We start from the raw sequence: 12,556 nt of genomic DNA on the forward strand, positions 1-12,556 counted from the left end.
GTAATCCTAGCACTCGGCGAGGCCCAGGCAGGAGGATCACTGAAGGTCAGGAGTTCAAGATCACCCTGAACAAGGGCAAGACTCTCTCTCTATTAAAAATAGAAAAAAAAAAAAAAACCCAGGCCCAGTGGCATGAGTCTGTAGTCCCAGCTACTTGGGAGGCTGAGGCAGGAGGATCCATTGAGCCCAGGAGTTTGAAGTTGCTGTGGGCTGTGATGATGCCACTGCACTCTAGCTGGGGCAACAGAGTAAGAGTCTGTCTCAAAAAACAAACAAAAAGTCTTTATGTTAAGGGAAGCCGTCTAGCTTCCAGTGAGGGACACGATTTTTCCAAAATTATAAATTTTGCCAGAAATCTCAAATTTTATCACTGGCAACAAATACCATCAGTTTTCCTTGAAGCAAGTGGTTGACTTCAATCAATTCTGAGAAAATGTCTGCCAAACACTCAAGACCAAATGACCAACCATAGTTGTCTGTCAGTCATTCTTTTTAGTAAAAATGGTATTTAGTGACGAAAAGCAGCTAATTCAATTCCCAAGTCAAACAATCAAACAAGTGCTTTTCCTGAAGACAACCATTATACTGTGGCATGGAGCAAAAAGTGCTTTCTGCATACTTGGGACTTCATCACACAGAATACTTATATGGTACCGTAGATACATATGCAAAGGCATGTAAATGCAGAAGAAACAACTCGACTATATATCACATATTTAACAGGAGCTGCCTTCTGGTAATGGGATGCAGAAAAATGAGAATATGGGAGACTTTTCTATTGATAGTTTGGATGTTTTACAATGAAAACTCATTTATGTATTATTCATGTAATAAACCAAGAAAACAAGTGGATATAAAAAGGTCTGGTAGGATACACAAAAAGGGTTGACTGTTCCACCAGTGAAACTATGAATGATTTTTATTTTCATTTTTTCACTTCTCTAGATTTTCTAGTTCTTCCACAACAAATATTTCTTCATCAACAGGTTATTTTTATTTACAAGAAAGTCAGTCAAAAGCTTTGGACCGTAGGTGAACTGCTTAAACTTATATAGAGCCCAACTCTGTGTCAGAGTATAGGCTTTAAGTCATATGTGCCACATGAGAGATTCGAATCAAATTCTGACGTCCTCAAAAAATAAAGGCAGTCAGGCAATTAATTCAGTAAATGAAAGTTCAAAATATACCTTTATAATGTTCAGTATGAACGACATTGTTTTACTATTTGAAAAATAATAGAAATCATGTATAAAATACAAAGTGCATAGCTGCCTAGTACAATTTCTATCTTTTTTATATTCTTTTTTCCTACTTACATGGAACCCAAAATGTTTCATTTTCACTGGTCTGGTCAACTTATACCATTTAACAATGCATGTAAGAACTTCAAAAAACAGTAAAGGTAATTTGTAAAAAACCTATGCCTTCTTACATCTACAAGATAAAATTTTGGCAATATATAAATATTTTTATATCACACAATTACCACATAATAATACTGTTATCTATATCAAATTCCAGCACATTACACTTTCCAAATATACTACTGTAATAAAGTAGATTAGAAAACAGGACAGTAACAGTTTCTTAAAGCAATCTTAAGGCACATCTAATTGATCACTCTGTTCTATGATATACTCACTCAGGCCCCCCCAAGACCCAAATACTTAACATGAACTACAGAAGGCTGACTTAAGATGCCAGTGCATAGGTGAGCTTCATGTTGTGATTAGAACAATTTTTAAGCTAAAATATTACTCCTCACTGGTCAGAATTGAAATATAGTTCTCCTCTTACAATATAGCAAGACACACACAATTGTTTTCGCAATTGCCAGCTTAACAAAAAAGACCTTTCTTTTTTGTTTTGTCCTTTGTTTTCTTGCTGGTATCAGCTAAGGTCTCATTTCCTTTGGAAAACCACTCAGGTAATTTTCTCTTCAAGGTTTCAGATGAATTCTGTAGGAAACAGAAGGAAAAAGAAATATTTGCACTATTGAGAATGTGTATCAATTGCAAAAAAGTAACACAGGTTCCTAAATACACAACCAGCCTTTCCTCCCCACCAAAAAAAATAGCAACAATTTTATTTCTGGGTCAAAAAGTAAATGTAAGAGAAACAAAATCACTATATCATTTCTTCAGGCAATTACTTGCCATTCTATCATTTATTCTTAGACACTCATTCAGTATGTAAAAAAATTTGACATCATTTCACATCTACATCCTGTGGTGTGTTTGCTTTGGGTTGACCAAAATGGTAAATTCGTTGTTCTGAGGAGGGTATCTGCCCGGGTGTGTATACAGAATTATGTTGGGCACGTGAAAAAGAATATAACTTATAACACCTACAATGGTAGGCAAGAAGAGAGGTCCAACCATCATCACCTTGTAGAGTAGCTGAGACAGCAGACACTCAAACACTGAATAAATGGAAAAAAAAAGTTCTTATAGACTCATTTGAGAATCTGTTGACTACAGGTTCACTTCCCAGAAAAAAGACAGACATACATAGGCACAACACTCTGCACACAATTTTAGCAGCTCATGTACCAAAAAGCCTGTAAATCACAGGTTAAAAGTCCCTAGGGAAAAAAAAAATTTAACACAAAGGCAGTAGTTAGTGTACTATACTATACCATCTGAACATGAAAAAAACAAAACAATTTTAAGTGTTCCATAAGCCTAAAATTTGTGTTACCTCAGTTTGAATACCAAATCCTCCGAATAACATGACAGAGAAATCATGAGTACACCTGGGCATCCAGCAGTTGATGTGGATATCAGAAGTATTTGAAAGACTTTATGAGAAGATGGCCTCATCTAAGTCACAATATGTCTGTTAGCCTAAAAACCAAAACTATGATTTATTCTACTTCAAGAATGAAGACTATGTTTATCTATTGTTCATCCACTGCTTGCTATGTTTTATTATGTTGTCTGTGTTTAAAAGCCTTCAAGTAGTAAAGGGTAGGAAAAATGCAAAAGATCTTTCACAGAAGACTATTTAAAAAAGGTAAAAACTGTTAGTTGTTCCAGCTTAAGTAAAGAAATCCAGTGTAGGAAAAAGGGCTGTTCACATGTCAGCAAAAACTAAAGAAAAAATTGGCTAAGACAGCAACTTTGTTTTTGGATACCAATTTCCAAGCAGGAAAGAATAAACCAGGAGAACAAATGAGATTTATGTACACTATAAGATATTATAATGTTTGACTTAGAAATAATAAATATTAGGGATATAAGGTAGCATAGAGAAAAGGCATTTTGGTAGTGATAAAACAGGCCCAGAAATATTTATTCTTCCCAAAAGATCTTAATATCAAAATCCCCTGGGGCCTTTGACAACTATAGTTGCTTGCAAATAGAATCTGAACCCCTGAGTACATGTAGAGGGAAGAACCAAGTTAAGTTTGTAACAAGGCCAAAGGGTAAGACAGAGTAAAGTATCTGAGCAGCAATAATAAAGCAGTAGGAAAAACCCTAAGTTTCTTTGTAGCCTAATAACATGGAGTAAGCACAGACTTTGAAACCAGGCAGAACTAGGTTTGAATTTTAACTGAGCCAATTGCTAACTGTATGACCTTATGCATGTAATTTAAGCTTCAATTTCTTCACACAGAAAATGGGAATAATAGTATATAACATCACTGAATTATGTGGAATTCAAATAAGGCTATATGTAAAATATCATAATACAACCTAACTTATTCTTGATGCTCATTAATTGGTAGCTAAAGTCTTTTATCTATAATTCTATAAAATATAATCAATATTATCCCATAATGATAATAATAATTTCAGTGAAAAAGGGGAAAATGCTTACTTACCATGAGTGTCTTTTTTTTTTTTTTTTTTTTTGAGACAGAGTCTTCCCTCTGTTACCCTGGGTAGAGAGCAGTGGTATCACCGTAGCTCACCATAGCCTCACACCCCTGGGCTTAAGCAATCTTCCTGCCTCAGCCTCCCAAGTAGGTGCGTGCCACCATACCCAACTATTTTTTCTATTTTTTGTAGAAACTAGGTCTTGCTCTTGCTCAGGCTAGTCTCAAACTCCTGACCTCAAGTGATCCTCCCGCCTCAGCCTCCCAAAGTGCTAGGATTACAGGCATGAGCCACTGTGCCCAGCCTTGAGAGTGTCTTTTGAGTCTCAACAGTAAGTATCTAAGGAGACCTTAATTATGAGGTCTAAGTCACTTAACAGAAACAATGCCTTCTAGAATCTATTTTCTTTACCAGTAGAAGATTAAAATTCCCATTAATCATAACAAAACTGTAAGGGGCTCGCCTATTACCATTAAGTTGCAAATACAAAACATCAACTCATTTGATTATACATGCACATATATATGTAAGCAAATAGAGAAATACGTAAGTTACATTCACACTTAATTTCATCTATAACCAAGATAAATCTAAACATTTATTTATCAATTCTGATATATTTGTCATGAAAACTATTTCCTTAAATCAATTTTACCTGTAAATGAGAATCTGTAAATAAATCTTCCATCTCTGGATGGTTCAATGGCTCATTCCGAGAAGTCAGTCTTATAGAATTGCTGTGACTTTCGTCTTTCCATGAAAAATTTTCAAGATGTTTTCTATGTACCTTTAAAATTTTTATGGAATGCAAAATAGTTATACCATGCACTATTTTCTTAGTCACAAATAAAAAACAAACAAGCTCTAGGCCTAAAAAAAAAACGGAGCTTAAGAAAATTCTTACTATTTCACACCAAATTCTTTTGTTGGCATCTGATGTTATTTCAGTAAGGGAAAAGCAAAAACATTAATGTGCGGTTAAAGTAATAGCTTAGTAACAGGTAAAAAAAAAAAATAGCATTCTACTATGAGGATATGCAAATTGAACAAAATGACTGTATGACAATTCTACACATAATTAACACCTTAGTATTGGTGCCTCCTTCTTCCTTGCTTCTCTTAGACCTTGAACAGCTCTCTTCAGAGTTGGGGAAACATCTCTTTTTGTTGGAGTCACATGAAGGTTGGCATAACAGTCTGCTGTCACGATCATTTTTAAGGATCTCAATTGCCATGTGGATAAGGTACGTGTCAATGCTTTCAGGAACTAATGTTCTAATTAATTCTATTTTATTCATATCTGTAAAAGATGAAAACCTTGATTTTAAAATAAATTATGGAGAACATTTTAGAAATAGTGAAATATTTTACAGACAGCAAGGAAGAAGACTGTCAAAGTCTTCTCTTTTAAATGCCTATAGCCCTACAGAATGGAAATGGAGTTAAAAATTCCACTCCTGTATTATCTGAAGCCCTGGCCTCCAACACCCAAAGTCAGCATAGTATTATTGACTCTGCATAAATTATGTTTCAAATTGTCTTTTGTGGGCTGCCTTGAGAGTCAAAACAACCATTCACAGAATTGTTTCTAAAGGAAACCATGCTTCAAATTCCAAATATCAACTACAAGTTAATTTTTTTCTTAAATAATTTATTTTTATTGCTTCTCAGCCTTTCAGCTAAGACCAAGTGTAAAAATAACTTATTCTTAAAATAGGAGCTAATCATACTTGCTAAATAAGATACTAATAAAAAGAATCCTTTCAGTTATTATTACATAACAAAAGACATCAACTATTTAAAATGCATATTAACTAGATGAAGTTTCTGGGAAAAATATGTCTTATTTTCAGAATCAAAAAAATTTGAATTTTTTGTGACTCCACAGAACCAATTCAGACTGTGTCAATCTCTTCACATCTTTTACAATTACGTAGCCATCTCCTACAGATAGACCATTATTTACGTTTCAGCACTTCCTTCCAACAGCACGTTCAGCTGCAATGCTTGCCGTTCACACAATGATGAAACTGCCTAACAATGCATTTCTCAGAACGTATCCCCATCGTTTCAGTGATGCATGACTGTATTTCTCACAATTCTAGAAGAGAGGCAATATTATCTCTCCCAATTTTGGAGAGGAGGAAGCTGAGGCTTAGGGAAATTGGGTATTGCTGAAGATCACAGAGCAAAGCAATGGTAGAACCAAGACCTGAACACAGATCTTTCTGTTGGCAGAGCCTTTGCGACTAGGCTACCATCACCTGTCAGTCTTTGGGATTTAAAAAAGCCGGTCAAATGACAGCAAAAATAATTGTCAACAACAACAACAACAACAACAAAAACCTGCACAAACTTTCAGAAAATATTGCCTCCTATTCAATATCCCATAAAAAGACATAAATTTAAGTTCTGAGAGGTAATACATTTATGAAGGAAAAAATAATTCGAGTATTAAAATCAAGAAAGCATTTGAGTCTTTGGCTTCCCTGAAACACTAATTTTGCATCAGAGAAACAGAAGTTTATATAATCCTAATTCTAATCCTACCAAGTAATTACTGTTTTCCTCCCTCTGGCTTAATTTCTGAAGTTATTAATAGGAAGACTGGAATGTGACCAGGAGAGCTGGCTAGCTTTCTCACAAGATGACTCACTATATTACCTTGGATGTTTTATCACGTAGTCCAGGATTTGGCCCTCGGGTTTTCAAATTTAGAAACCTCATTTAACCTTAGCAGATCCACAGTAAGCAAGTTCACAAAATGCCAATTTATTAACTTATAATTATGAATTCACAAGTATCCCACAGATAAATACACAGATGAGCATGACTACTGCATGCTTTCCCTACATACAGATCTACATTGAAACCAAATTATACCCAGAGAGCTAGGAAGTGATACAGAAGCAGAATTAGTTGTTGGGAGTCCTTCTCTAACATGAATGATCTTGACACAATGTATTAAAGGGCCTTAACATACGTGAAGCCTCACTGGCCACCACTCCTCCCTGGAACTTAGATGAGCCCTACCCAAACCTGCCTGCGTGTCTCCCTTCCCTGTGCTTCCACTGCAGATCACTGGACGTAGCAGAGGTGTTTGTCCTTTAGACCTTCAGTCAAGTCTTGCTCAAACCTAGAAACAATGCTGCCTTCTAAGGTGACTTGATTATTTTTGCTCTGATCAATTATGTACAGTATTGCTTATACTTTCAGAAAGTCATCTTATTTCCCTTATTTCCAAATTCTTGGGGAAAATTATATAGTAGTTCCCAAGTGGGAAAGAATTTGAGGTAACAAAAAATTATTTGCACTGCAGCTTTGGAGATAAGGCTTTTTGAATGGCCACTGCCCTAGCCTAACAGCCTATAGAAATTTATCAGACTTACTGAGTTGTAAGGTACCAAGTTTGTATTTATACACTTGGGGGGAAAATCCTCTAATGTACTTCATCTTTACTTCTGTAAAAAATTGATCATAAATTATGCAAGGCAAACGAACAGGCTTCATGTGCATGAGCACAGTTGAGGAGCTTCTGCAGCAAAGGGACAAGAGGAAATCCTTCCACAAGGGCCCTATAGAACCTGGTTTGTCTCTTCTGTGTCATAGTGACTGACACCACTGACTGTGCTGATTAGAAAGGCTACTCAAGGGAAACCAATGACAAGGACTCAGTTTTCCCCTAAACCTTTCTGAGTCAGCAAGCCACTGGGAAAAAATGTGGAGGAAAAAACGTGATTTTTTTTTTGAAGAGTGATGGGGTAGAAATTAGAAAAGAATTAAAGTGCAGTGTTTTGGAATGAATGGGTGGGGAAGTTGTAAAGGAAAAAAAGAACTCGGTATCACTTGCTCTGAGTGTTAATAAGAAGAAAGATTGGTAATGCTTTTTTATTGTTTGAGAAAAACAAAGTAAAGTTTGCATAATAGCATAAAGGGTCAAGGCTGTTGAAGTGAAAAATATTAGCTCGTGCTTGTTTACTTTATCTGGGTTCAACGACGCAAGTCATTAAAGCTGCAGAGGAGGGCTGCACTTATCACCTGAGTTGATGGGAGGGTTTCGGATAACATCAGCAATAATCTTCTGAACCTCTGGAGTTAGTCCTGCTCGCTCCAAATCTAGGGGGTAGCCAGCTTTCACCGCTTGGGATAAATGCATGCCAACTGTTTTGAGAGGCAGAATCCTGAACTCAGCTATGTCATTCTAGAGAAATAACAGCAAAAGAACCAGTCAGTTTTTAAAAGTTTCCACTGTACTTCATAGGAAAAAAATATCCAAAATGTTCAGGTCATAAATGTTCACTGAGAAACAATGAACTAAACCTTCACTTAATTTTTCATTTTAATGATTTCTTTAAAACTACCCACACATTATAAACCTCCACAGGATCTACTTTTTATACTTACTGCACTGTACTGAATAAAAAATACCCAGCTTTAGCTAAGAATTCAATCCTCATCCTTCTCTAATTATTCACATTAAAAAGCAATTAATGGCAAAGAAGTCATTCTATATAAGTCTAATAGCTGTCACAACCTTTTGAAAACCTAGAAAACTGTAGTCCAATATTCTGTATATTTGGAACAAGACATGGTACTTTGGTTAGATGAATTTCCAAGAAGGGAAACCCTAAACTGCTCAGTGATAACATGAGGCTCCAGAAGCATTCTATAAAAGGTTCTTGGAGATTTTAACAGGTGTTTTAAATTGGCTCTGCTCATAACAATAACTACAATTTCACAAGGGCTGTCACCAATTTCCCACTACTGAACTTAACATGAATTGTTTAAATTTAGGATAGTGCTACCCATTCATACAGCTTTTTAAACAAATGTGGCTCCAAATACATTTTACGTATTAGGTAAAACATTCTTTTAACTCAGTTCTGACTTACTGCATGATACTCTCTCCCACTAAATTTTTAAAGTCTGAATTTAGACCATATTTGTGTGAATGTTGATTCTTTCTCAGAATAGTATTTAAGGCCTTATTTTCATCCTCCAAAGGTAGGTTTTAAATTACTTTCATTAAATGTCTACTCTTTTCTACTAGAAAGTGTGCACCATGTGTGCATAATGTCAGGGTTATTTGATACCAGGCATCAAATTACCTCTAACTGTATTATTGCTCCTGATTAATTAGTCCTTAGGCATGTTTAATTTTGTGGTTAACTGGCAAGATCCTCTCAGACTCCCAAGAGGTACAGATAATTACACCCATCATATTAACAGTAAAATACAACCAAATAATACCAGAAGACACAAATGAAGATATACCATTTTTCACACCCTCACCCATGAATATGCAATATAACATAAGAAACTTCATATTAACATATTAGATTAGAATGTACTTTATGCAGAAAATTTGGAGCCAATACCAAATTTTCTTAGTAACTCTATGCAGTTCTACCATATGTGCATGGTCCAATTATGTACATACAGGCATATTTAACATGTACATGTAAGTTACTGTTTACTTATGAAATTGAACTTAAAATTCTTATTTATCATGTGTTTTATTTCAAAAATAGTATTATGGAATTACCTGATTTCTTGGGCAATGGCCTTTGTAAGGAACTTTAAGAAATTTGACTATCTAATTAGAACACTCAGTGAGTAAGATAAGCTATGGCCTTTCTATTTTTATTTATTTTGAACTTCATCTGAATAAAGACTGTGTAATGTAGCATAGTGGATGGAGGCACAGAGAACAGAAAAAGCTGGTATTGGATCATAAACCTGTTCCAAATCAATTTAATAACACAGAGGATGGGAATTCAAATTAGTTAACCTTAGCTGGAAGCCTCATTCTGCCCCTATTCCACTAAGATATACTCTCTATTTTGTATACAAAAAAACCTCAAAGCTCTAAGTATGGTCATTTTTTTATAGTAATTAGATTTTTTTCAAAGAGTATCAGGCACAGTTAAAAAAAAAATACTACAGGATGAAAAGCAAGTTTTTTAAAAACTTACTCCCAGTGTTTTGGATATCCCTATGTATTTTTTATACATATGCATAAAGATGTGAATATATAAGCATGTATATATACACACATATATATTTATGTTTGTTTTTCACAGTTTTCCATCTTTTTTCAACTTAATGTATCTTCAAGATTGTTTCTTAACAGCACATATACTAACAGTTTTTTAACTATTAGTCCTGTTTTTTAAAAATCAAGTTTTAAAATATGGCTGCTGCAATATCCCTGAGCTATAAATGTGTTTATAGTATCCCTGACACAGCCTCTATAAGATAATCATGGTCAAACTATATTTACTGCTATTACTTAATTGACAGAGGTAGGCTTAACCAAAAAAGGAAACAACATTCTGTTTTAAAGATAAAATGAGATGTATTGTAGGGTTAGAAGAAACTGACCCCAAGTTACAGCTTTAATATTAAAAAGCTCGTAAAACACAAGCATAAATAAACTAAAAAGAAATTCTCTGTAACTTGAAAGTAACACTTACCACAGACATCTTCTTTTCTTGGAATAAAGAATAAGTGATCCTCAGAGAATGTGAAAATGAGTACTTTTTCTTTTGTTCTTCTTGAGGTTTGGTACTTGAAAAGAGGTCTGTCTACAGAATTTTAAATATAGCACAAATGGTCAACAATATAATAATAGCGTATAAATATGATCCTTAGCCATTAGGGAAAAAAATAATATACATGAAATCTCAGTAACACAGAATTCCCTTTTTATAGGAGCTCAGAAAGAAGTTGGATTTCTTAATATATTAATTTAAAAAGAATAACGCTAGAGAACATAAACTTTTAATAAAATATTTGTAACAAGAAACATTTTCTAGTCTTCTCATTAGCTAATAAGAAGAAATAAAAAAGGAACTACAGGCTGGGCACAATAGCTCAGATGCCTATTACCCTAACACTGTGAGAGGTCACAGCAGGAGAAATGGCCAGGAGTTTGAGACCAGCCTGGGCAACATAGCAAGACCCAGTATCTAAAAATAATTTTCTTTAATTAGCCAGGCATCATGGCTTACAGCTGTCATCCCAGCTACTTGGGAGGCCAAAGCAGGGAGATCACTTGAACCTAGGAACTCGAGGTTACGATGAGCTGTAACTGGGCCACTAGCCTGGATGACAGAATGACAGAGACAGAGACAGACTCTGTCTCTCAGGAAAAAAAAAACAAACTATAATATAATAAGAACCACTCTAAATTAGTATCCTAATCCCCTGGAAGTGAATATTGAATGAATGAATAAATTACATCTATATTCAAATTTAGGTATTATAACCACAAATTCTGCTAACATATCATAAGGAAACAGATCATAACCATATAGAGGACTGTCCAGAAAGTATCAGCCATGTAACCATTCTCGCTATATTAACAATGGCTGGACAGCCCTCGTGTATGTGTGTGTGTATAAATATAAGTGTATATATTGGAAAGCAAATACAGTAATTTATAGTGAGGCATATAGTTACAACTGGAAAGTTTCACTTGGCCCAACCAGTGCGTTCTGTCCTAGCAAGCTTGGAATATAACGAGGGAACTTCTGATAGTGTCTTAAGTCATCTCTTAATTATAAAAGTAGGTTGAGGCATTCTCATTGGCAAATAAAGTAAATATTTAAATCTAGTTAGCCAAAACGTCTTTTCATCTGAATGGTGCTTAAGTAAGCTTTGCCTACTTTTGTCCTTATGCCTTTCTTATTCATATGTTTCCATAACTAACTATTCTCTGTTCAAGTCTTTTTTTTTTTGTTTTTATTTTTTAAAGTTTTATTGTGGGAAATATCAAACATATTCAAAAGTCAAGAGAATGGTAAAATGAGCTGCCATGCATGTACCACCTGGTTTCAACAATTGTCATTCACAGCCAGTCTTGTTTCATTAATACCTTCACACATTCACCAACTCCCCTATGCCTACCCCTAAATTTTTTTGATACATTAACATCTATACATATTTATGGCCTATAGGTAGTCTTTCATCTACATAGAATATAATTTGATTAGATTTTTGCTCACCACCATCACATTCTGGCCCTGTCATCTTCAGATTACTTTGAATTACTCTGCTGAGTATTTTGGATATTCCGAAAACCTGTATGGGTTTGCCAATATTTATGATAGTATTTAAGTTTTACTTCAAAATTTTAAAAAATATATTAAAGGCCAATGAAACTGATAAATAATAAAACTGGGGCTTAATAAATTAGTGTTTGTTTATTTCTTTAATAAATGGTTTCAATTTGCAGAATAATACAGGAATAATTCCTCATCAGAGAAATCAATTTTCTCTACCCAGAAGGTTCCCAAAGGTTTCATACCTATCCTTTGGAGCATTTATCTTTTGTTCTCCTTCAGTTTCCTCTCCTGAAGGGAAGTTGGGAGGGATAATTTATTCACTGTTAAATAATACCACTAATTTATGAAAGAAGACACTACCATCAAGTATATAAAGAGAGGAAACTTATTCAATTACTGATGGTAGGTATGGTATTATTTATCAAATCATTCAGACATTATAATTTCATTTGCAAATATCCATATGGAATATAAGGAATTTTCACACGATGTCTTGTGTAAGAGTATAAAAAAGAAAATTTAAAGTTGCCAAAGATACTCTATAGCAAAAGAGAGAAATGCTGTATGTTATACAAAAAGCAGAAGGATATTCTACTTAAAGAAGGATGTTGCTAAAGCAGAACCCAACTGTGCCTGCCCAAAGCTTAACAGGAGATTCTTAGAAGT

At 34.6% G+C, this 12,556-nt stretch overlaps 1 protein-coding gene across 6 annotated transcripts in view; it reads right to left on the reverse strand.

The window, feature by feature from the left end:
* Positions 1–208: 208 nt before the first annotated feature.
* The window catches only part of WRN (WRN RecQ like helicase), a 99,564-nt gene continuing 87,216 nt past the window's right edge, over positions 209–12,556 (reverse strand). For all 6 annotated transcript variants that reach the window (XM_045535454.1, XM_045535455.1, XM_045535453.1 and 3 more), the window contains 5 exons: positions 10,298–10,408; positions 7,860–8,022; positions 4,907–5,121; positions 4,477–4,608; positions 209–1,958 (listed from right to left, as the gene is read on the reverse strand). In XM_045535454.1, coding sequence (XP_045391410.1) covers positions 1,839–1,958; positions 4,477–4,608; positions 4,907–5,121; positions 7,860–8,022; positions 10,298–10,408 — 741 coding nt within the window. In that variant the 3' untranslated portion in view covers positions 209–1,838. The remainder of the gene's footprint in view (positions 1,959–4,476; positions 4,609–4,906; positions 5,122–7,859; positions 8,023–10,297; positions 10,409–12,556) is intronic.

This window comes from Lemur catta, chromosome 22 (genome assembly GCF_020740605.2).
Source record: "Lemur catta isolate mLemCat1 chromosome 22, mLemCat1.pri, whole genome shotgun sequence".
In the NCBI taxonomy this organism is placed as follows: domain Eukaryota; kingdom Metazoa; phylum Chordata; class Mammalia; order Primates; family Lemuridae; genus Lemur; species Lemur catta.